At 38.7% G+C, this 23,641-nt stretch overlaps 2 protein-coding genes across 2 annotated transcripts in view; both read left to right on the top strand.

Moving 5' to 3' along the window:
- LOC122983821 (alpha-2-macroglobulin-like) overlaps nt 1-10,779 on the top strand; it is a 36,793-nt gene extending 26,014 nt beyond the window's left edge. The window contains exons 21-36 of the mRNA XM_044353947.1: nt 541-662; nt 790-841; nt 1,603-1,686; nt 2,549-2,725; nt 3,770-3,845; nt 4,057-4,213; nt 4,338-4,412; nt 5,138-5,300; nt 5,398-5,585; nt 8,560-8,772; nt 8,912-9,030; nt 9,172-9,262; nt 9,349-9,417; nt 9,496-9,601; nt 10,310-10,351; nt 10,691-10,779. Of these exons, the coding sequence (XP_044209882.1) occupies nt 541-662; nt 790-841; nt 1,603-1,686; nt 2,549-2,725; nt 3,770-3,845; nt 4,057-4,213; nt 4,338-4,412; nt 5,138-5,300; nt 5,398-5,585; nt 8,560-8,772; nt 8,912-9,030; nt 9,172-9,262; nt 9,349-9,417; nt 9,496-9,601; nt 10,310-10,351; nt 10,691-10,695 (1,739 nt within the window). The 3' untranslated portion in view covers nt 10,696-10,779. The remainder of the gene's footprint in view (nt 1-540; nt 663-789; nt 842-1,602; nt 1,687-2,548; nt 2,726-3,769; nt 3,846-4,056; nt 4,214-4,337; nt 4,413-5,137; nt 5,301-5,397; nt 5,586-8,559; nt 8,773-8,911; nt 9,031-9,171; nt 9,263-9,348; nt 9,418-9,495; nt 9,602-10,309; nt 10,352-10,690) is intronic.
- Nucleotides 10,780-15,651: 4,872 nt separating this feature from the next.
- Nucleotides 15,652-23,641, top strand: part of LOC122983818 (alpha-2-macroglobulin-like) — a 41,156-nt gene continuing 33,166 nt past the window's right edge. The window contains exons 1-11 of the mRNA XM_044353945.1: nt 15,652-15,737; nt 15,879-16,059; nt 16,310-16,466; nt 16,977-17,029; nt 17,754-17,774; nt 19,944-20,109; nt 20,181-20,265; nt 20,398-20,515; nt 21,766-21,883; nt 21,986-22,095; nt 22,201-22,377. Coding sequence (XP_044209880.1) covers nt 15,652-15,737; nt 15,879-16,059; nt 16,310-16,466; nt 16,977-17,029; nt 17,754-17,774; nt 19,944-20,109; nt 20,181-20,265; nt 20,398-20,515; nt 21,766-21,883; nt 21,986-22,095; nt 22,201-22,377 — 1,272 coding nt within the window. The remainder of the gene's footprint in view (nt 15,738-15,878; nt 16,060-16,309; nt 16,467-16,976; nt 17,030-17,753; nt 17,775-19,943; nt 20,110-20,180; nt 20,266-20,397; nt 20,516-21,765; nt 21,884-21,985; nt 22,096-22,200; nt 22,378-23,641) is intronic.

Here is a 23,641-nt window from a genome sequence, read left to right as displayed (position 1 = left end):
TTAATACAATCAGAGATTGCTAAAATATTATATATAATCTGCTACTCCAATTTTGTTTCTGATTTTCCAGTGTTCTGTATTTCGTGGTAATTCAAAATAAATCCATGACAACAAACTGACTAAAGCGACTGACTAAAACTGATTTAAATTGTAGAACTTGTAAGATGTGTTCTAGGACTTTCATGAACATGAAAGAAACTTTAATGTAATTTTTGTATCTATTGGACTATACCGTTGCTATGATATGCCATTCATGTAAATGACCATTTAGAAACATGTATTACAACAAAATATTTTTGCTCTATATTTTCCTCTCTGCTCTATATAAACTTGTCAGGCTGAGTGATAAGAAAATATATTAATTAGACTAAAATAAATTATAAAAAAGACTAGAAGGGATTTTCTATTTATTCCCTACACATTTCATTCCTCCAAACTGTGTCACGGTGGAGAGGGATCCACTGTAATAAAACACTCCAAGCTCCAAGAAGTTTTATGTAGATAACAGATCTTCATACATGTTTTTATGATCATTTTTAGGGGTCGTGAATGTGTCAGTGAGTGCTGAAGCTGTGGCATCCCACGGGTCATGTGGCAATGACATTGTGACCGTGCCAGAGAGAGGTCGCGTTGATGTGGTCACACGATCTCTCATAGTGAAGGTGGGTACCTTAAATACAAGACGACAAAGAAAAAAGTGTATACTGTACATTTGATGACAAAATAAATGATCAGCTTTGACAGAGCACATGTCCTACTTACATGATTTTCCACCTCTTTCCCTCTCAGGCTGAGGGAACTGAGATGACAAAGACTCACAACTGGCTGCTCTGCCCAAAAGGTCAGTATGGTTAAGACCAGGGGCCAGATGCATAAACAATACGTACGCACAAAAACCATGCATACGCCATTTCCCGCACATAAACTGGTATTTATAAGAACAGAATGTGTGGTGAGAACCTCACACAGTCTTCAGACTAGCATACACATGTTTTTCTAAAGCTATCTGAGTGTGATGTGATGTGAAGATGAAATATAAGGTGAGAGACGCAATCTTTAGTAAAACATGGTTTAAGTTGATAACCAGTTACACTGACTGTGTGATTTTTGTTATACAGAGATGCCAATCAAACGCACATTTAGAAATGCAACATTGATTAATTACTTTTGTGTGATTCATTTTATCATTCTTTTAATTTACAGAGTCAACGTTTGATTTTGCTGTTAGTATTCTTTTTATTTTATCCTTAGTTGAGACACACCTTGTAAAGTCGGTTTACATATGAGAGCTACAAACTAATCATTAATTGTATATCTGACATATCACTGCCGACAATGGTTCACAGACACCTGTTCTGCTGTTGGAGAACCTTGCTGGTGCAAAACTTCTTTCCTGTTTGTTTCACTGGCAGGTGTACAGACTGGTGGAGCAGGCGGTAAAATGATATGAAAACATCTGATTCAGGGCTTCATCCATTTATGGCTCATTCTAAATGACATCTGTAATAAGGCGGTTGCTTCTGCTTGACTGTCTCACACTAAGGTGATAGTTTTCTGCACCAGAACTCATACTTGTGTTGTTGTGTTTCTTGCTATAACCAGGAGAGGTTTTGACAGAAGAAATAGAACTACAACTCCCTGAGGAGGTGATTGATGGGTCTGCCCGTGCTTCACTATCAGTTCTGGGTAAACAGATTCCTTGATATAAATTCACTATTGCTTAATAAAACAATACTGGCTGGATAACTGTGTCACTTCATGCTGTAACACTGAAATTAAAAGCATTAACCACTTTTGATGAAGTACTTAATCATGATACTTTTTTTAACCATGGCACTTTCATAGAATATACACAGTATATAGACTATACAGTATATCCTGGTAACTATAAAAGGTTAAGGGATCATACAGACGCTTGTGCATTTTGTAGCCCATTTACTACAAGTTGTGTATGTTTACATTACAACTGATTATCTCCAAACCGTGCCATGAGATTATAGGTTGATTCACTAAATTCCAGACAGTCACTGGTTTCAGGTCATTTTAGCATGTTAAAAAATCCAATCTGAAGAGACATGTTTGAAACCTGCTTGAGATAGATAATCCATTTATGTCAACATTTAAGCCACAGTCTGTCAAACAAAGACTGTTTAAAAACTTTTCCTTGTCAATGTATTCAAGAAAGGTTTGACACAAGAGATTTTTTTAAAAAACAGCTGCCAAATAGCATCAAATAAATGTACAAAGTTTTTGGAAAGCACTGCTGAGACTGTGGACATGAGGACATTGATACAGATTTCCAAATCGTGCTATCCAACATGCAAATTAAATTATAGCAACATTGGTTGAGTAAACAGTGTCCAACAAGGCAGTGTGTGTCTTATCTATCTATTCAATATACTGAAATGTATTCATATAGAGTAGCACAATTAGGATCACAAAATTGTTCAGCATCAATGGGTGTATAAGCTCATTTGTCTCCCAAATCAATGCAGAAATTAAAGATCAGGTTAGTTTCATGTCTTAAGAGCTCAGTGTTTTTGTGCAGGTGACATCCTGGGCCGGGCCCTGAAGAACCTGGATGGACTGCTGAAGATGCCGTATGGATGTGGGGAGCAGAACATGGCTCTCCTGGCCCCCAATATCTACATCCTCCAGTACCTGAAAAACACACAGCAGCTGACCCCAGCCATCATGGAAAAAGCTACCAAGTTCCTGACTAGTGGTGAGTTGCTATTTAATACACTATTATTCCATGTATCATATGTAAGAGGTTTTCAGACCATTCACATTACAAGTAGGATCTATTACAGGAGTATTTGTATTACTACTGTACGAACTACTGTCAACATATCAGATTTAAATTACTCAGAATAATTTCCTCTTTCAGACTGTGAATCATTGATGCATTAATGTGTAGATAGTGTCTGTTGTTGTGCGAAACTACCTTATGTACTGAGGTTAGATCATATTTGTAAGCTCATAGGTTTTGCATTCAAGTGTTTCACTATTAACTACAGCTGTCACAAAAATGTAGCGAGTGCAGTGGTTAGTCCAATATTTCCCTCTAAAATGCATAAATGAATAAAACTGTAAAAAAAAAAAAAAAAAAAAAGGACCCAAAGAACCTAAAATCTGTTCTTAATTAAGTAAAGTAATTTAATAATTGTATTTTAAATAAAGTGAGGAGGGGATGAATGAGGGCCAGGGATGGGAGGGGTTGAGGGGTGAGAAAGGTCAGCCACAAAGGGATGAATTGATAGTCAAATGGGGATCAATGATATGCCAGGAGTTGTGGTAATAAGAAGAGTGAGTGAATGAGACTCTAGGTGAGGGTGTACCTTAATGACACTCAAAAAGTTCAGCATGCCGACATATGCCACACACTGGCTTTTTGAAGCCTTCAAGATGGCCGTGACTGTAGCTGTGGTAGACTTGTGATGAGCAGCAGCCGAAGCTTCGATGGGCAGGGATTCCTTTCCTGGATGCAGTGAAAGTGGCCTCAATACAGAAAAAGTTACCAGAGTATAGTTCTGGGAATATTCCTGACCTAGACTGAACCTGACGAAGATGAGGATGGACTCCATTTGTACAAGCAGTTTCTTTGGAGGGGAGCATTTTATGATGTTGCAAGTCATGGTCATTGTCTTAACCCCTAAGCTACAGCCCCTCATATGAAAAAAAGTCAAAAACTGTCTATTTCACCAAATTGTTTTAATCATCAGATCATGATCATAATCATGATTTGCATGTTATGATTATGATACAGGCTACCAGAGGCAGCTGAACTACAAACACTACAATGGTGCTTACAGCACATTTGGACATGGAGAAGAGAACACTTGGTGAGAAAATGACTGAATCACAGTGATGTCTATCTGTAGACATACACCTGAAAAACAATACATTAACTAAACTTCAACACTGAACTGCAGTGCTATTTAACTGGTATCTGGTTACAATTACATAGTGTATCATGGTGACAGGTGACACATTTACAAAAATCAGGCACACCTCCTTTTAGTAAATATCTGACCCTGTTTAACTTATCTACAGGTTGACTGCTTTTGTGCTGAGATCCTTTGCCAAAGCAAAGTCTTTCATCTACATTGACCCAGCAAAGATTGAAGAATCAAGGAGTTGGCTGGAGAGACAACAGCTTCAAAATGGCTGTTTCAAACAGTCAGGAAAACTCTTTAACAACAGAATGAAGGTAAGTCATGGAGTTTGTATGAAAATGAAGGTACTGTATTTCATGTCAGCATTTTCAGCCAGCCTATAATATGCTAGTGTATAATATTTTGTGTGTAAACATGAGCGATGCTTCCTCTCTACAGGGTGGTGTATCTGATGAAGTGACTCTCAGTGCTTACATCACTGCTGCCTTCTTGGAGATGAATATTTCAGTGGATGTAAGTACCATATGTGACAACTATCTGTAAGTATCTGTAAGAGAGTTTGATCAACTCTCCTGTTAAAGTCAATGGAGTCAAACAAATTGCACATAGCAAAAAAAAAAAGGAAAACAGAAAACTGCAGCAGACACATGGGTTCAACTCTTGGCAGCAGTGCCCCAGCTTCACCATCAGTTCCAACAAACACAGTTGGCGTGTTCATGGGTAGGAAGCCAGTGAGGGATGATGTCCTTGTCCCTGCACCAGGGACTCCTATTTTATTGTTGGAATTTATTGTCTTATACTGTACAATTTATACGCTGTAAAGAGACAAAAAGTGAAGTAAATGACAACAGTGTACAAGTTTGAGTACCAATTTTTTTGCACATTTGTCTTACATATATACTGTAAATATCAGTCCTGTGTTCCATCACTTTGCCTCTTTAACCTCATCTTATCAAGTACTGGTTTTGTTCTTGTCTATGATTTTTGAACAACTGGGATAAATGCACACGATTACAACAAATCATCTGCTCTATTTATGTTGAATTACAGTACCAGTCAAAGGTTTAGACGCACCTCTCCATTCAGTATATCCAAACTTTTGACTGGTGCTGTATTTGTATACAAATAGATTATATTAACATAATAAATAACAAAACAATTATGTTACTTTTTAGGATCTATTGAAATTGAGAGAGTGGATCAAAACATGCATATCACTTTTTTTTTATCTGTTTCAGCATCCTGTGGTGAATAAGAGCTTGTCTTGCCTCAGGGAATCCACCAGTGACCTCAGCAACACCTACACTACAGCTCTGCTGGCATACGTCTTCACCCTGGCTGGAGACATGGAGACCCGTGCTCAACTTCTGCAGCACCTAGACAAGGTTGCATTACAAGAAGGTAAGTCACAATCCTAAAACAAGTCATTAATACCTGGTTACTGTTGAGATAGCTCACCTTGTGCCTGTCTGTCTGTTTCTTGGGTGGCTGCCTTAAGGAGATTTCCTCCACTGGTCTCAGACAGCAACAGAATCATCAGCCTCTCTGTCTGTGGAGATCAGCTCCTACGTGCTGCTGGCCAAACTCAGCACCTCCCTTTCTGCTGAAGACCTGGGCTACACCAGCCGTATTGTCAGATGGCTGACAGGCCAGCAAAACCATTATGGAGGCTTCTCCTCTACACAGGTACATCCCAACAAGCTGCAGCTGTAGTTAAAGCAGAGTTGCACTACAGGTTGACAATTTTACTGTTAACAGTGTGTATGTTGTGGGGACATTTTCCATGTTTAAACCGGCTCAGGTTATCTCGTTGTTGAAAAAGCTGACTCTAAATCAATCTCAAATTGGAAACTACAGGCCTGCCCTGCTGCTACCTGTTGTATCTGAGGTTCTAGGGCAGTGGTCACCAACCTTTTTAAGCCCAAAATCCCTGACCTCGGCCTTTGTGAAAGGCAAGATCTACCTACTAAAGCACTGAGCGAAAAAGACAGCCCAGATTGTACTTCCAGCTTGAGGCCTTTTATTTAAGCTAATTGTATTTGAATTACATGAAATGCTTTGGTCCAACTTTCAAACTGATGCAACCAAGAATACACTGTAAGTAGCATATCAAACAGGCCATAGCTATCTTGCTTCAACATGCTTTACATACATAACATCTTCAATTCTAAGTTTCATTGTTTAATTTCATTCCAACACAAAAATAAAGGCATGTGGCCTATTTTCCATTTGTATGAGGAAGGAAAAAAATTCTCAGTCAGTGCAATTAAGCTAAATTCAGTTCTATATTCCCATCTTACACAGCATCACTTTTCACAATGCCATCAGAGGGCAAAACTGTTGCAGTCATGGCTGAATACTGTCTGTGAGTGTTTTGTAGTTAGGCTTATAGCTACAGACAGCCAGTCTGAGACAGTCTGTGAGGTGTCTGTCAGGAAGGCGGCTCCTGTACTTTGATACAATTATTTTCTTCTATGAAAATACCATTTCACAGAGGTAAGTAGGCACTCACTCTTAAGCTGAAATTATAGTTGGCGAGTCCGCGTGGGTCCGCTATGGTCCGTGTGATCAGATGGTGTGTGCATAGGCTCTGTATGGACATCCGCATACCTGCAATTTGTTGTGTCCGTGTGGTCGCAACGCTGTGTTCCTGTAGACGGCGATCTCCTACGCATGTGTGGAACGTGGACCCCAGAAGGTAATATAAACACATCAACTAAGTGCACGAGCAGTGAGGTGAGGAAACTTCTCTCTGCTGACAAGTCTCCTAAAGTCACTGTCCCTTGATCTGACTTTCAGCTCTATGTCATTTTTCAAATCAACCATTTCCATGTCAGCTCCACTTGGCAAAGCAAATACTTTGGCTGTCACTTGTTCTATATCAATGGGCAGGAATGGGTTTGAGATGAATGCAGCAATATCTTCCATGACACCTAACTCTCCAAAATGTTGATTGAACTCTGTTGCCACTTTGTCCAGGTGAGCACCGTACTGCTCAGGGTGAAAAGCACTGTTTGTCGTTAGGTCTGTCAGAAACCCCAGGTCCAGTAGCCACGCATCATCTGACAGTTCCTCGTGCTCCTCTTTCCATGTTGACAGAAAAGTCTATCTCAGGCAGCAAGTTGACAAATTGCTGCAGCACTTTGCCGCAACTCAACCACTGAACATCAGCATGGAGAAGTAGGTCTCTTTAAGTCTCTTTAAGTGGCCATCCAAGCTTGAGCTCATCCGACCTGCTGCCAAATCTTCTGGTGCTGGCTGCCCTACCTGGCCCCCAGGTTCATCGCTAACCTCCAGAGTGGCCCGGCTTTGTTGCTGTGATTTATTTTGTGATTAGTAAATGGTAAATGGACTGCACTTATATAACACCTTTCTAGTCTTTGACCACTCAAAGCACTTTTACATTTGTGTATTTATTTTTCTATTATTTTTAGCTTAAGGGAAAGTCTCAAAGATATACCAGTCAATCACAATCGATGGGTTGGCAACCATTGTTCTAGCGTGTGCAGTTTTCATCCAAGTCGTAATCTACTTAATTTAAACCAACCTGGTTTCAAGAGTGACCTTTCCACTGCAGTGATACCCTGTCATCAGTTCTCATCTTGCTGGATCTCTCAGTAGCCTTTGACATGGTGGCTTGCGCTCTCCAACAAAGTTTGCAAGAAATCTGGGCATCGTGATTGATGACCAACTATCAATCAATGAGCATGTTGCATCAGTCACTCGAACAGTTCTTGTGGCATTTGTGTCAGGTAAAACATGAAGCTTGATGTTGCAGCATTTATTCTCAAAGGCTCCTTCTTGAGCTACTGTAGCTTGGATTGTACCTCATTTGTCTGTCACTTTGGACAAAAGCTTGTTAGCATGCTAACTTTTGTCAAATGTGTGGATTGAAACAAGAGTTTATCCTAATATGTAATGTCCAAACAAAAGCCTGCATCCAAACGGTGATTTCTGTTGTGTGTTGGGAGGTGTAAGCTGAAACAATGCTGATAGTGAGCTAATAAGTTCTCCATTGTGAGTTTGGGTAGCCCTGATAAGCAACTGTGATGGCTCATCATTTCCTGTAACACTGACATTTCATTCACTGAGCGGCTCATCTGTTACATACACTCATTGGTTACATAAAGGAAAATAGAAACTAACCTGATGTTAGCCAATCTTTGAAGCACCTGTGTGCACAGAATGAAAAAAAACATCATGCACTCTGACCATCCATTAAAGTTAATACAAACCATGTAAAGGTGGCAGCATTATGGTACTAACCAGCAAGTACAATGTTATCATTACTGCTGGAACTGATGGTGAGAACTGCAAAAATAAAACCTGTTATAAACTGTAATTTTCCTTTTAAATACATGGTTTTAAGAGGTAAGACAATATAGCCCAGAGCTACAGTAGCTACTTTAACTCACTGAGTTGGATATATTAAAGATTTTTTTCATTTCCATGGATACAGCTGCTGCAACGAAAAATAAGAATGTGAGAACGACAAAAGTATTGAAAAAATAATTGGTGCAGTGGTTCTCTATAGATGATCAATATATAACCATTAAATGTGAGGCACTGAAAATGAAAAGTGTTGTAGGTGGTAAATGCATTTTACATGTGTAAATATTTGCTGTAGTTGAATTCCAACTTTTCTGTACGTGTGTTGTAGGACACAGTGGTGGCTCTTCAGGCTCTGGCTCTCTACTCCACTGTGGTGTTCAGTCCAGAGGGTTCAAGCACAGTGACAGTCCAATCACCCAGTGGCCAGCTGACATTTGATGTGAACCAGAGCAACAAACTGCTCTACCAGGAGAAGATGCTGCAGGACGTGGCAGGAAAGTACAGTCTGGAGGTGAAGGGAACTGCATGTGCGTCAATGCAGGTCAGTGGATCTTGTGGCTCTTAACTTTCTTCCTCTGTATGCACACATACTGTATAATACTACACCACTACTGGTGCTCTTAGGCTCCCAAATTAAAATTTTATGAATATTAAAATCATCCTGTTGCACTCCTTGTCAGATTTCTCTTCATTATAACATCCCAACTCCTGCTGATGTCACCACTCTCAGTGTCAAGGTCAAACCAGAGGCTGACTGCCAATCTCTGAAACCTAAACTCACTCTGAAGCTTAAGTCCCTGTAAGTAATGTGCAGCAACTAGATCTACCCTACAGCCATTATAGAATACTGAAAATCTTGACATGTTGTTGTAGCTTATTCAAAACATGGAAAAGTGCAGCTGTTTGTAACATTACATTTTTTATGGTTCCATGGTTACAGATATAGTGGGAAAGAGCCCACTACAAACATGGTAATCCTGGATATCAAAATGCTCTCTGGATTTGTCCCAGATCCAGAATCTTTGAAGAAGGTAACTTAATACAGTAATTTTAACCTGTAACATTTGTGTCAATTGTCAATGTCATGGTAACCCAGCTGAATATCATGTTCTCGCAGCTCAAAGGTGACCTGCTGGTGGATCGTGTTGAAGAAAAGGAAGATCATGTTCTTGTGTACTTAAAGGAGGTGAAAGGAACTCGCAGTGGTTAAATACAGGACAATGCTCTCAAGATTTGTCACTGATTGTGTTTTTTCTTCCAACAGTTACGGAAGGACAAACCCATCAACCACATATTAGAGCTCGTACAGGAGCTCCCAGTGCAGAACCTGAAGCCAGCTGTGGTTAAGATCTATGACTACTACCAGCCAAGTAAATCACACTTATTCTTTGCAGGGTTGCATGAGAATATTGTGTTACACCCAGTCTCTTACAGGACTGACACATATAGACAAAGTGGAAGTTTTGATAGCATTTTATAAAATCTGGCAAGGAGAGGCAAAAGATTCTGTGAGAAATTCATCAGCCTCTTAACTTAGAGGATCTGAATATTTTAACAACCTGGAACCAGATCCAAACCCTAATAGACAGACAACCATTGACACTCAAATTCAAGCAATTTAGATGATCTGTTTCACCTAACCTGCATATTTTTCGACTATGGGAGGAAACTGGAGCGCCCAGGAAATGCCCAAACAGACAGCTGATTCAGATGTCTGTCTGAATGTGGTGACTCTTCACAGGCTCCAGTCTATCATGATATAGGTTTGAACTCAGGGCCGTCATGCAGTGAAGAAACAGTGCTGACAACTGCACCACACTCCAGCCCTTAGTCCTTCCATACACATCTAAACCCATTTACAGAGAGAACAGCACACACTGGCAAACTCTGCCCCGTGTTAGAGCTGTACAATTATCACAACTACAAATTCAACTTTCCAAGTTTTGTCTGACATACACTGGGATTGAACCCAACCCCTAAATGTCCTGAGCATGAAGTAATTTCGTGTTTGGGAGTTATAGGAGCTTTCACTGTTATTTGTTTGAACTGCTTTGTCTAATTCTACATTCTTTTCTCAGGTGACCAGGCTGAGACAGAATACATCTACCCTTGTGCTGCAGGTAACAATCTCTAACCTAATCTAGCTCATGAGAGGCACCATAAAGTAAAATTCATGCGTTGCTCAAGAACCCTTGTTTAGAATGGTACACTTCCTTACAATGTTATTATCTTGATATTTTAAAAAAATATTTAATTACTTTTATTAAAAGTTACTTCTCAGAAAGATGTAGAACATTTTTTAAATCAATTAAGAAGATGTAAACAACACATCATGATTTAACTATAGTATTAAAGTGAATGTGTCAATTCAGTAACCAAATGAAGCAAAAGAGAGCTACTGGAAAATGCAGATCGTGTGTATTTTGAGGAAGTAATCACATTTCTTCTTTGATTTGCAGCTTAAAGAGTGAAGTGTGGTCACCCATCCCAAGCCCCAGACTCTTACTGATCAAATCATTTTAATAAAGCTACACTACATGTAATTTCAGTCCATGTCTTGTATAATAGTTTAATAGTTTAATAGTTGTGTGTCCGCTTTAAAGGACCAGTGTGTAGGATTTAGTGGCATCTAGTGTCGTCTGAATACCCCTCCCCTCACCCTCCCCTTCCAAGCATGTAGGAGAACCTATGGTGGCCGCAAAACTTGCTAGATAGGTGCTGGTAGCCTTCCTGGAGTCTCTGGGTGGGGTCTTGGAGAGGGAGTCATCTGGGGATATGATAGTTCTAAGGGACATTGACACTAATGTGGTTATTAGAGAACCTGCGGGCATGATTGGGAGGAACAGCTGAGAGTATTTGAACCAGAGTGGTGTTTTGTTTATTTTTTTTATTTTTTTGGAGGGATATTTTTGTAGCAAAAAGTGCAGAGAGACAGGAAACAAGAGTAGAGAAGGTGGACATGTCACCAAGGTCCATAGCTGGAATCAAACCACAGACATTACGGTTGTGTGGTATGCATCTTATTCAGTAGGCTACCAGGGCGCCTGAGCATAAGGTCATGCATAAATGTACCTGCCACAATAAAACCTTATGCCAAAGGTCAGTTGACCTTCATGCCATCCACTCAGTTATTATGGAAGTAGAAAAATACCAAATTTTTGAAGGCAATCGTGATAAAGCTTAATTTACAACTATCAACATGTTAAAAAACATCTAGCTCAAACAACAATTTGAATTTTCAGGAATTAAATGTTTAGTGGCTTCAAACTGTCACCCCAGTTCAGTCATATGACGACAAAATATGCAACAAAAACTAGCTGAAACTTAACTGCTTTCATCCAGTGTACAGTGTAATGATCTCATGATTATCATTGATGGTCATTCATTTTCAGTCTTTCAGGCACAATACATCCCACTTACTCTCCAGTGCAACAGTTTGTAATCTTTTTTTGGCTGATAGAGCAATGTAAACACTCTGTTTTTCTCAAGGAGGCAGTTTCATGGACCAAAGTCCTAACACCCCAACACTGACCGAGTGGCAGCACACTGTGTAGAATAAACATGCATGTCCACTCTGCTAAGTGTTATTTTATCACATCCACCTTGTTCTCAAAACCTTTCTATATATGAAACGTACAGTATGTGCTAAATGTGGCTCAGTCTCTTTGTGGTGTCCTCCTCACTGATCTGCATTTGTGCACAAGAGTCCTGATGTTTGAGGTAAAACAGGTATATGTTGATTAATAAGATTACTCTCTACTGCTCTGCACCGTCAGTCGCTGCCCTCCACAGTTGTTGGCAGTAGTACAGATCAGAATTTATGTTCTGTCCTTTTAGCAGCAATGCGTAAAATGAAATGAAGCAATTCCCACATGAGCGAGGTTGTTGTCTGTGAACAGAAAAGAGACCAGGTCTGGAATGATTTTAGAGAGGGCCTTGAGTTTTGAATACAAGCCAAGCGAAACCTATCGCTCAGACTTCACCTTGTAACGGAGGACAAGGTAGGTGGCCAGACGCAGGATGATGAAGAAAAGCTGTTGGAACTTACACACCTTCCCCGGACACTCCAGCTCTGACCGGTTCATCCCATAAATGGAGAGGATCACCCCTTCAAAGACATACCTGCGAGAAAAATACAAACAGTCAGGCACATTCATAATTGCAAATAGCTCAGTGAATTATCTCTTGATTCTGAGTCAGAATTTAAACAAGACTACAAATCTGAAACTCCACTATCAAAACACAAAACACTTCATCTTAGTCCACAAAGTGAAAGTTTTAAAAATGTAAAGTTTGTCTTGAGTTTGTTTGAGATCAGTAAAATCAGTAGGGTCAATCCTCTTGGATTGTGCTCAGTAAATGTCATGGAAATCTGGTTGTTAGCTGAGAGGAGGTATTCTCTTGAAATTAACATATTAACCTGAAGGTGGGCCTTGAAGAAAGGTCATGGAGTGTATAAATGGAGAGGGCTCTGAAGAACATATGTTTCGTCTTATGTTCAATTGGAAATTTCGGCCTAATGGTGACAGTACAGGAAAGGTCAGGAGTTCACCTAAAACATTAGGATTCATCCTCTAGGGACTATGAATACTCAATATATTCAGCAATTAGCTTATAGCCTTTATAGGCCACAATGTTTATCAAGGAGAACATTTTGAAATTGATAATGGTGCTAGACAAAATGTCTGAGTGTTAAAAATGATTTAGAAATCAATCATTCTGGGGATCATGGGCACTGACATCCAATTTTCACTCCAATGTGTGTTGTATTTGTTTTATATCACTTTGGGTAAGATTTTTCCAGCTAGATTTGTCCTGGAGAATGCAGATTTTTCAGCCCTAACAGGGTTAGTAATCAGAATTTAGTACAGATGTGCATGACAAAGGACTGCACAGCAGAGCGGCAGCTGGATGAAAGCAGAGATAATTAGACGGAGTGATGCGCCCTCATATTAAAAATAATGCCATCCGAACTATCAGACTAAAACTGAAACTAACACAGTAGCCTGTAGAAGTCTAAAGAATTGCTTTCCACCATTGAGCATTTGAGTATTTGTTAAATTCAGACACTTTCACAAGGAGAAAAACCCTGTGCTGCCCTGGTGTGTCTGTCTGTGTCTGCTCTGACACATACACAAAAAGTTTCAGAAAGCAGCATCTTCTATCCCTAATATACTTAAAATCAGTGAGCCATGTTTCCAAAATAAGGTCGGTGTAGGGTAGAAATCTGGTTACTGATCTTCTGCACACATACATGGATTTATGGTATCCAGGTTACTGAAGTGCATGTAAACACACTGACTGACATGAAACCTCCATAAAGGTGAAAGTCCTGGATGTGGGATTTCAAAATTGCAACATCCCAGGTTTGAGTTCGACCTTTGTTGCATTGCTCTCTCCCTCATTTCCTGTCATGTTAGTACATCTCACTGCTTACTTCCTGAATTCATTTGCTACTTTCAAAACCATTAAAAAAAATCTTCTACAGATGCACACAAAGGTCTCATTTCCAGTATGTAACACTGATACGCAATATGTTCCAAAATTAATATGTTAAGCTGCACATTGAACATGGTACTTCTGTATTGGTTTTGAAATTAATTTGATTTTTGAAGTCAGCATATCAAATAGGAAAGGTGAACAACCTGGAAATGTATCATCCAAAATCAATACAACTTTCCTGAACTAATATGCTAACTTAGAGGTGAAGACACCCACCAGTAACTGCAACATCCCTGCTTTGAGTTTGGCCGGGACTTTTGCTGCTTCTCTCTGTCCCTCATTTCATGTTATATCTTTGTCGTCTGTAATCAAGATATAAAAATGCCTCTATAAAATATTTTAATACACTAACTTTCAAAACTCATTTAAAAATATTCTACTGTACTGTACTGAAAATGAAAATAGGCATCAAGGGAAGACAAAGAAGCTTACACAGAAACACCAAATGCAAAAAAATCTAAATATTAACCCAACACAAACAACTTGGCCACAGTCCTAAACAAAATAAAGGATGTAAATTGAAAGCACTATGGCTTTAATTATTCCTGCTGTCCGTACTGGCTGCCAAAAGATCCCTTCCGAAAGCAATTTCAATGTAAATTATGGCGGACAAAATCCATACACCTATTATTTTGCAAATACTAATTTCAAAATTCATCAGTCTTTTGAGAAAAAGCACTTGACCTTTAGATAGGGGAGTCATGGGACTGAAAATTTTGTCCCTCATCACTTACATTGAAATCACTTCAGAGAGGGACGTCTCTCTGGGGCCAGTATGGACAGAAGAACAATGACAATGTCTAAAAGCAATTTCAGTCTCCATAAGGACATGTGAATGTTGTTTTGAGACAAACTTGAAGATATGTTAACCTATCCTTTAACACATCACATCAGAGAGAGGGAACCTATGTTAAGCAACTTTCAGGATAAACATAATCAGCCTCATGGTTTCTATTTAACAAGGACTCACAATACTGTTGACTGCTCCCTTTCAGGTACAGAGGTATCATACCTGATAAATAGTAAATCTGTGCTGAAAAGGTTTAACTTTCTCTAAATATAATAAAGAAAATTCAATTGCATATATGTTTTTTGACTCATCACCTGGACAAGAAGGATGTGCATGTGTTTTGCACACTGATTACACATCATGTCAATGGAATTTACCTTCACCAATCCAATAACAAAGTTCTCTGAAATTGTTTATCATGTGTGTTGATGAGCACAAATTTATAGTACTACCACACCAGGAGAGATGGGCGGTGAATAGGCAAAGACATCAGCAAACACTTTAGGTCCTGAAGTTGTTAGCTGAATTGTCCATCTTTCCTTTATCTTTCATCTTTTCCTCTGATGGTGCGAAATGCATTCTGGGATAGGTTCAGCCGCAAAGGATCCATCCATTGGATCCTTCAAATTTTGGAAAAGAAGGCAGCATTTCTTTGAAGGAGCCTTCGAAATGGGACAGGCTTGTTGTGCTGCTGTGATGCATTTGTTCTTCAAATGCAGCCTTTGAGGGATGCAGCCCCTGAACAATCTAACTTATTTGGGTGTGTGAACCCTTCTTTGTGCTATGAACTTTGTTTTTGCTTGAGCATGATGTTCTTTACTTTTACTAAATAATACTTGTCCCCAAACCAGTATATTTCATGATATATAACCGTAATTATAATTAATTTGTAATTTTTTAACTATCTGTCTAAACCATTCACAATGTGGTGTCCCTAAAAAGGGGTAGTGTTTACATGCTTCCCACCAAGGAAGCCAAAGTGTGTGTGTGTGTGTGTGTGTGTGTGTGTGTGTGTGTGTGTGTGTGTGTGTGTGTGTGTGTGTGTGTGTGTAATGGGTGAAAAGGGGTGGGGTTGTGTAGCAGAGCAGGTGTAACAAATGTTGACTCTTGGGCTCACCCCAGTCAGTCATGGGTCTTTCTGGGATTCAGATGTGGACATGGACACTGTTTGTCTGCCTGAGCTGGTTGTTTGTGGGTCAAGTGGTGGCAGGACCGTAAGTTTACTTGTACAGTCTGAACATTTAAAATCATGTAGTCTATTGTGTACATTTGTAGTAACTTGTTACAGCATAATCTTTTGGGTTGGAGTTTCAGTAAGGTATCTACTGTATGTGTGTATGTTTCTGTGGCTGTAGGCAGTACATGGTAACCATTCCTGCAGTTGTCGAAGCTGGAGCTGAGACCAAATTCTGTGCAAGTCTCGTGCAGCCCAATGAGATTCTGGTCATGACCGTCACTCTGATGTCCAAAAACAAGAACACAACCCTCCTTGAGAAGACATCTGGCACAGAGTTTCACACCTGCGTTCAGTTTCAGGTCACCTCCCAAGACAGGCTTTGATTCATTTGATCATTTATTTCACGAAAGAATGTTTTTAATATTTGAAACTTAAATATTTGTCCAGTATTTTTACCATTGATATTTAGCCTCAAATTACATTAAAATGTTTAACTCCTGATTTACAAAAAAAAATCAGATTAAGCAAAAATGAATATAATGAGGCCTTTGATTTATTATTTTTGTGAGTTAATGATTAATTTAGCTGGTCTCTATATTTCTGTCACAGGCTCCTTTAGTGCAGAAAAATGAGGTGCAGATATTGGAGGTGGAGGTACAAGGTGACACATTTTACTCAAAAGAAGTCAGGAAAGTCATGATCAAAGTCTATCAACCAATGACATTCGTCCAAACAGATAAACCAATCTACCTCCCTGGACAAACAGGTAACTTTGAACAGATAATGTAGGATGTATCATACAAGTCTTTATCAAACAAAGCTTCTATATTCTTGATAGCGTATGTTGTCTTTCCTGGCAGAAGTACAATATCCATGGTGTGTGTATATAGTCTCCCAGTCTTTAGCCTAGTGCATGCAGGTATTGGCTTCAGGCCCCCTTTGAAACTTAACTGGAATAACAAAAGAAAAAGTAAGAGTTGAACTGCTGTTAAACAGATAAGACAACTACAGTACTTCACTAAACTGAGATCCTAGATGTTGATCACATTGATTTTGATAAATATAGTTCCAAGTTAATATATGCAAGACAGAGCAGCATGAATAATGAAAAGCTATTAGTAACTTTTGTCTCACTCTAGTTTTGTCACATTTGAAACTTTGACAATTATATCATGTCTGCCTGGATAAAAGAAATACATTTCAGCAGCCTGTTATGGAGTTAAACACTGAAGATGAGTTGTGAAGGCTTTGTGTAATCTCTTTGCATTTCTCTCAGTACATTTCAGAGTCATTACCCTGGACACCATGTTTAGACCTGCCAATCAGCTGGTGAGTGTCTGTCACAACCTCATTAAAAACAGTTCAGGTACTACTGGATGATAATGGTGCAAGTTTTAATTTGTATCCCAGTGAAAACCATTAATCACTTCAGCTAGTGCAGTGGAACTGAACAGAAGTTACCTACCAAAGTGAAAAGATGGTAGTGCTCTTTTACCTGGGATATGTGTTTAATCAGTCTGTGTAAATAGCTCAGTGTTAGAGCTGCTGTTGAGTCTCTGATTCAATAGTACAACCAGGGCCCTCTTAGGTAAACTTGCATGTAATGAGCTGAAGGTCTCCAAATAGGACACTTGTTTCAAATGTTGCAACATTTAGCAGCAGAGAATCAAATTTGAACCTGCGAAACATCCTTGTATTTGTTATTTACAAAACAAAATTGAACTGCATTAACATAAAAAGAGATAAAAGTGTGAGATACAAGTAAAACACAGGATGTTTTTTAATGATAAGAGAAAGGAGAGGAAACATAGTAAACTGTAATCTGCAACTGGATTGTGGCACATCCTTGTAACAGACTGATGAACTGAGTCATGAGGACATCATATGAACCTTCACTTTGCACAGTAACATTTTTGTTGTGTCTGATGTCAATGAAATGCACTTTGATGTTTGATTTTATTTGGGGGAGCTGTCCTCAGGGTTATTTAGTTATTTGGGTAGCTGTAATAACAATCCACCCTTTAACAAATCTCTTTGTGCTCTCTTTTTACAGTACAATGTTATTGAAATTGAGGTAAGACTGCGGTTAACATGAAAATATCCACAATCCAATGCAAACTGGGACCATTTTAGGCTGTTTTTTTGTTGTGAAATCTTTGTAAAATGTAAAGGATCATTTGAGGGTAGTTCAAATGCTGTCATGAATTGAATAATTTGACAGATAAAAGTGTTAAAAGTATATATTGTTTTCACATTCAGGGTTTATAAGTAGATTCTGAAAGTATGGAGCACTTTGAGCCAAGTTAATATTTAGATAACAATAAATATTTCAGAATAGTTTCTGTTTTTTTCAAGGCTGTGTTAATATAATACTGACCATTATGTATGTAGAAATACGTCTTTGCTGTAACAATTACTACTCTCCATACTGACCTGAAGCTAATCTCTCTGAACGTAACTACACCATAAGAAATGAGGGTCAAGATCCACAGCCTTCGTTCTGTGTAAATATATGCATTACAAAGTTCAGCTAACGGTAATATAATGCTTCTGCAACCTCAGTTAGCTGAATCGAGTCGATATATTCCAAAGTTACAGACTGTTAAGAATGAAATTCCCTCTTTTTGTTTCTCCAGAACGTTCCTTGCTGAGCTGTGGCGGACGGATACATTCTAGTAGTTGCTTGTAGATTTGTTGCCAGAACCAGCTTTTTACTCACATGTAAGAGAGTGAAGCACTAGGGGTGTGCCCGAATACAAATACATTATTCGGCAAAGCACAAATATTTATTATTTTTTTAAGAATATTTATTTCACACAAATATTTTAAAATTTATTTGTTTTTGGGAAGAAAAAAAACATGTCAAATACCAATATCAAAAGGTTGGTTACATGGCTATCTCAGTCTCTGTCCTCTGCTTCACTGTTACGTCAATCAGCAGGTCTCAATGAGAGGAGTCACATCCACCTGTTACACGACACACATTTCCTAATTTTGACATCACTCCCAGAGTTGGGGGTGTCCCCCAGAGATAAAACTGAGCTACTGACACAAAAGATGCTCCCAAGGGACTCTCCATAACCTGTTGTTCCCCTTCTCCTTTCCAAAGGTTAGGTTATAAAAAATAGGCAATAAATGAAAAGTGCAAAGCAATAATCATAAGTTCTTCTCTACATGTTACACAGTATGCTATCTCTGTGTTATGGGTGTACAAATAGATAGAGGTCTGTCTGCAATGAGGCGATGAGTAAAGTTTTACCCGAGTAGTCAGCGCAGTTGTCTATGATCTGGGAGACTCCAGTTTTAGACCCAGTGTGGGGACCTCCTTCATAAGGTAGTTTTATTCATGAACATTTATTGTAATACTTTAATTTTCTAAATTTCTATTCAAATGCAAATAATTTTGCTGCCTCAACAAATATAGATACAAGTACTGGGCTCTCTGCACATCCCTATGAAGCACATACTATGTATTTATTTACACTTACCCCCTCATCAACTTGTAACATTTTATCTCAGCCCCTCTTCTACTGAGACTTGCAAATGGTGTAATTATGTTCATTTGACCAGCTGTTAGCCACAACTCTGTCCTTTTAAGATCTCTTAAAGGAAATCTCTGGAAAGCAACACAGACGTAAACCTTATTCCATGTCAGGCACAGACGCAGGAGCAAGTCGAGGTGATATGGAGGACATCAAGAACAGCTGGAGATTGACCCCAAAACAAAAGTGTCCAAAAACAGATTGCAAAAATACTCCAGTTTCCAGCTTCCAACTTCCACAGTTCAGCAAGGAACTTCAGTCAACGGAAGCAAAAAAAAGAGAATATCGTTAAACAGATTAACTTTGGAATATCCACTCGACTTACCTAACTGATGCTGCTGAAGCATCATATTAGTGTCATCTGAACTTTGGAATGTATATTTGCACAGAATGAGGACAATGGATTTTGACCCTCATTTCTTACAGTTTAGTCACGTTCCAAAAGAATAACTTTTTAGCTATTAGCTAGATTAGCTTCAGTATAGAGAGTAGGAATGGTTAAACCAACTAAGACCCATTTCCACGTATATAATGGCACATCAGTATTGTATTCAGATTTGAAAAAAAACTGAAACTATCCTTTAACAGTGATGTTGGGGGATGTTTGAGTCAATGAGACACTTAACATTAGCAAAGTCACCACTGTTGCCCAGCCCCAACCCTCAGTAAATACATGTTCTTCCTATTGATTTATTTAACAGGATGCTAGAAGCAACCGGATTGGACAATGGCTGAACACCACGTCCAATGGTAAAATATTGCAGCTGTCTTACTCCTTGAACTCAGAGGCACGTGAGGGAATTTACAATGTCATTGTGTGGATTGATGGACAAAAATTAAATCACCAATTCAAGGTGGAGAAATATGGTGAGTTACATTCCTTTTTTCATTCAACAGTTTGTAATGAATGAAAAATAATAACCATATTTTGTCCCCAGTTTTGCCAAAATTTGATGTAACAGTTCATGCATCAGATGAAATAAGCATTGGAGAGGGGGAAATCAAAGCTGAAGTCTGTGCAATGTAAGTGGTGGGACTTTCTCACAGATACACTTGCCTCATGACATATTATGATATAAAACTAAATCTGTATTGGTGAGTTGGTGAGCCCTTTGTAACAATGCAGTGATTTTATTAAACTTCCCATCTAATCAGATATACTTATGGACAGCCTGTGCCAGGCAGTGTTAAATTTGAGCTGTGCCGACCTCTGGTGCTTCATCGATGGATCACCATTATTGAGCAGCCCCCGTGCTACAGGGAGACAAAGCAGGTACAGTTGCTTTAGCTACATAAGACACAAAATATAAGAAAAATACACGTAACACATGATATAAATATACAACACATATTTAACATGAACTACAACCTGGTACAAAAGTAGGGTTGGGAGGAAAAAATGGTTCACATAAGAGCTGCAATGATTGATGGATTCACAGATTTACAAAAGTATTTTATTCTTAATGATGTAAATAGTGCCCCTTTTTCTATTTATTGAATCAAGAATCAATTGATTGTTTCTGAACAGAATTGTGAAACCTAAAATGGGTACATAACAGTGACACAATACCATAAATATAACTGAATTACTGGTAAGGCTGTACCAGTTACTAACAGACAACAGGACAAACTGAATGCCTGTGGTTGCCAACAAGAAGAAAAGATGCAGGCCTTACCGCTGCTCCACTCGATCCTGAGTAATTGGACCAACCTGCTAAACCCCATCTTGGATCGACAACTGTAGGCATTTAGTGTATATTGTGGCCTGTTACCTGCTGGTACAGCTGTAGGTGTGCAGCTGTGGGAGGAATAGCGGAGGTTATGAAAATGCACCATCGCACAAGGGTTGTTCCAGATGAGTCAGAGCAGAGGCAAGTGCTTTTAAAAAAAAGTAATACATTACTTTACTTAATTACTCCCTGTGAAAGGTAATTAATAACACCACTCGTTCCTAAAACTTTGTTGATCCCCTGACTGGTTATCCCCATGATGTTGATATTTTAAATTCTGTTAAATACCAAACCAAGTAAAGATAATTGCCTCTTTCATGGAATTGTAGAACAATGACATTCACTTTTCACAAACCCTAAACTGGTTAACCTTGTGGTTGTCGCTGCTCCTTTTTGCAGATTGTCATGTTACCACTACATTTCAACTGATCTATATAGTACCCAAATATTTGGAGCACTGAACCTCTTCAATGACCTGTTCCTTGATTACAATCTGAATTGGAGTTTTGGGCTTCATTTTGAAATCAACACATGTATCTTTAGTTTGGGTTGCATAATTTAATAGTAATAGGTTCACATTAACTGTTTCCAGTTGCACAGACACATTCTGAAGTTTACAGATGCTTCAGTGGTTTGGCGAAATGATTTTGCTCAGAGCATTGCTGTGCTTAAGAGCAGCCTCACACAGTGGCTAGCATGTTATATAGACTCTTAGTCTCGTTCGATGTGGAACGATGACAGCTACAATTCTGCTCGTGTTGTAATATCATATATTTATTTTTGTTCTATCTAGACAGGAAAGAATGGCTGTGCCACATTTATGATTGAGATGTCCACTTTTACTAAACTTGGCAAACAGCCACTGCTGGATAAACTGTATCTCAAAGCCATGGTGGAAGAGCAGGGGACAGGCAAGTTTTAATTATTTTCCAAAATAACTAAACTATTGTTTTTATAAAATGTTTTAACAATATGACATGCACATGGTTTTAACATGGAGGCTTTTCTTACAGGTACTTCACACTCACAAGGGAAAACAATGGAGATTTCTTACGTTGTTGGAAAGCTGTCCTTTATTGACACACCCAAGATTTATGAGAAAGGATCAAATGTGGAGGGAAAAGTAAGTGAGAGATGTTACTTATGATGTTAGAGATGTTTTGATTTTATACACAGTGTAACTGAAGCCATGTGCATTCTCGGTGCTATATCTTTTTGTTTTCATCAGGTTAAAGCAGTTTACTTCAATAACACACCTATTCCTGACACACTGGTCTTCTTGTTCGAGAGTGAAAGTTGGTCAGGACGCACAGGACCTCTACTACAGAACCTCACTACTGACAGCAATGGTATCGCCACTTTCTCATTAAGCACAACTAACTACGACAAAGACATCGGGCTAACAGTAAGTCAACGATTCTGGTATTTTAATAGCATAGCCAGACATGATAACGGTAAAATATACTGGTGCAAAAGCTAGAGTAACAAGCTGTCAGTCACAACATGCCCCTTAATTTGGAGTGCTTTTAATCTCCAGAGTGGAAGCAACACCACCAGTGAATCAACACCTTCCTTATGGGCAAAGTTGAGACATTTGGTAACATCAATGTTTCAAAAGCTGTCAATTCTTTCGAAGTTGTGTAATCTATTTTAATACAATACTCATATGTCCATATGTACCTTGGCAGAATTACTGGTCGCTGTAATCATTTGTCTTGTTAATACCAGCCGGGAAGTGATCTCTTACTGATGTGGTTCCAATATAAGAGAAGGGGGACACAATAAAACAGCCCTGGTCCTGTGTAAAAATGCATTCTCAAGTTCAGCTAAAGCTAATATGAAGCTTCAGTAGTTGAGTTAGTTGACCAACAACTTTTTCCACATAATATGGGAATGTGAGTATTGTCTTTATACAGCTGACTCAACAAGACAATAACAATGGTGTAACGCAACAGCTTAAACCCGATTTTATTCATACTGAATAGGCCAAAATCAAATTTATCCCAGATGGCTTCACAATCTGTACAACAAATGACACCCTTAAGGAAAATAAAAAAAAAAAGCAGTTAATTGCAGATGACACATGATGCATGAACAGAACAACAGAAGCTTCTTTTGATGCCAAGGGTTTCACAGAGTCTGAAATGTACTTTAAATTACACTTGTAGAAAAGAAGTCAGCATTTACATTATGGCTACGCATCGAATTTGTATACAAAATCAAGAATACAATTGGTCACCTCCTCTGCAGACTTATTCTTCAGAGGGTAGATCTCTGCCTACTTTGCGTATAATCAACCATTACACAAATGTATCGATTACCACATTCAGATATAATGAGCTTGAGTAGGTTGATCCCAACCAATTCAAATGGTTAAGTTACCTGAAAAGGTTGGATGTTAATCAAGTATCTGCATAGGAAGCAGGTGGTATGTAGGCATATTTAGCTGCAGGGACATTCAGTTGCATAAATAACCTTACCGCTGTTGGGCTGTATTGTCTTTTCCTTTAGACTGGCTCGCTTTGCTTGGCAATCTGGACACTGAGCAACCTGAAGCCAAAAAAAAAAGAAAAAAAAAATCAAATTTATGTATGTCATAGGCCTTTGGTCAAACAATAAGTGTAGGAAATGGGATATCCCACATATGATGTACTTGTGTTTTAAAAAAA

This window comes from Thunnus albacares, chromosome 6 (assembly GCF_914725855.1).
Source record: "Thunnus albacares chromosome 6, fThuAlb1.1, whole genome shotgun sequence".
Taxonomy (NCBI): Eukaryota; Metazoa; Chordata; class Actinopteri; order Scombriformes; family Scombridae; genus Thunnus; species Thunnus albacares.
The sequence above is the reverse complement of the archived record's forward strand: the minus strand, read 5'-3'. Positions and strand labels throughout refer to the sequence as shown.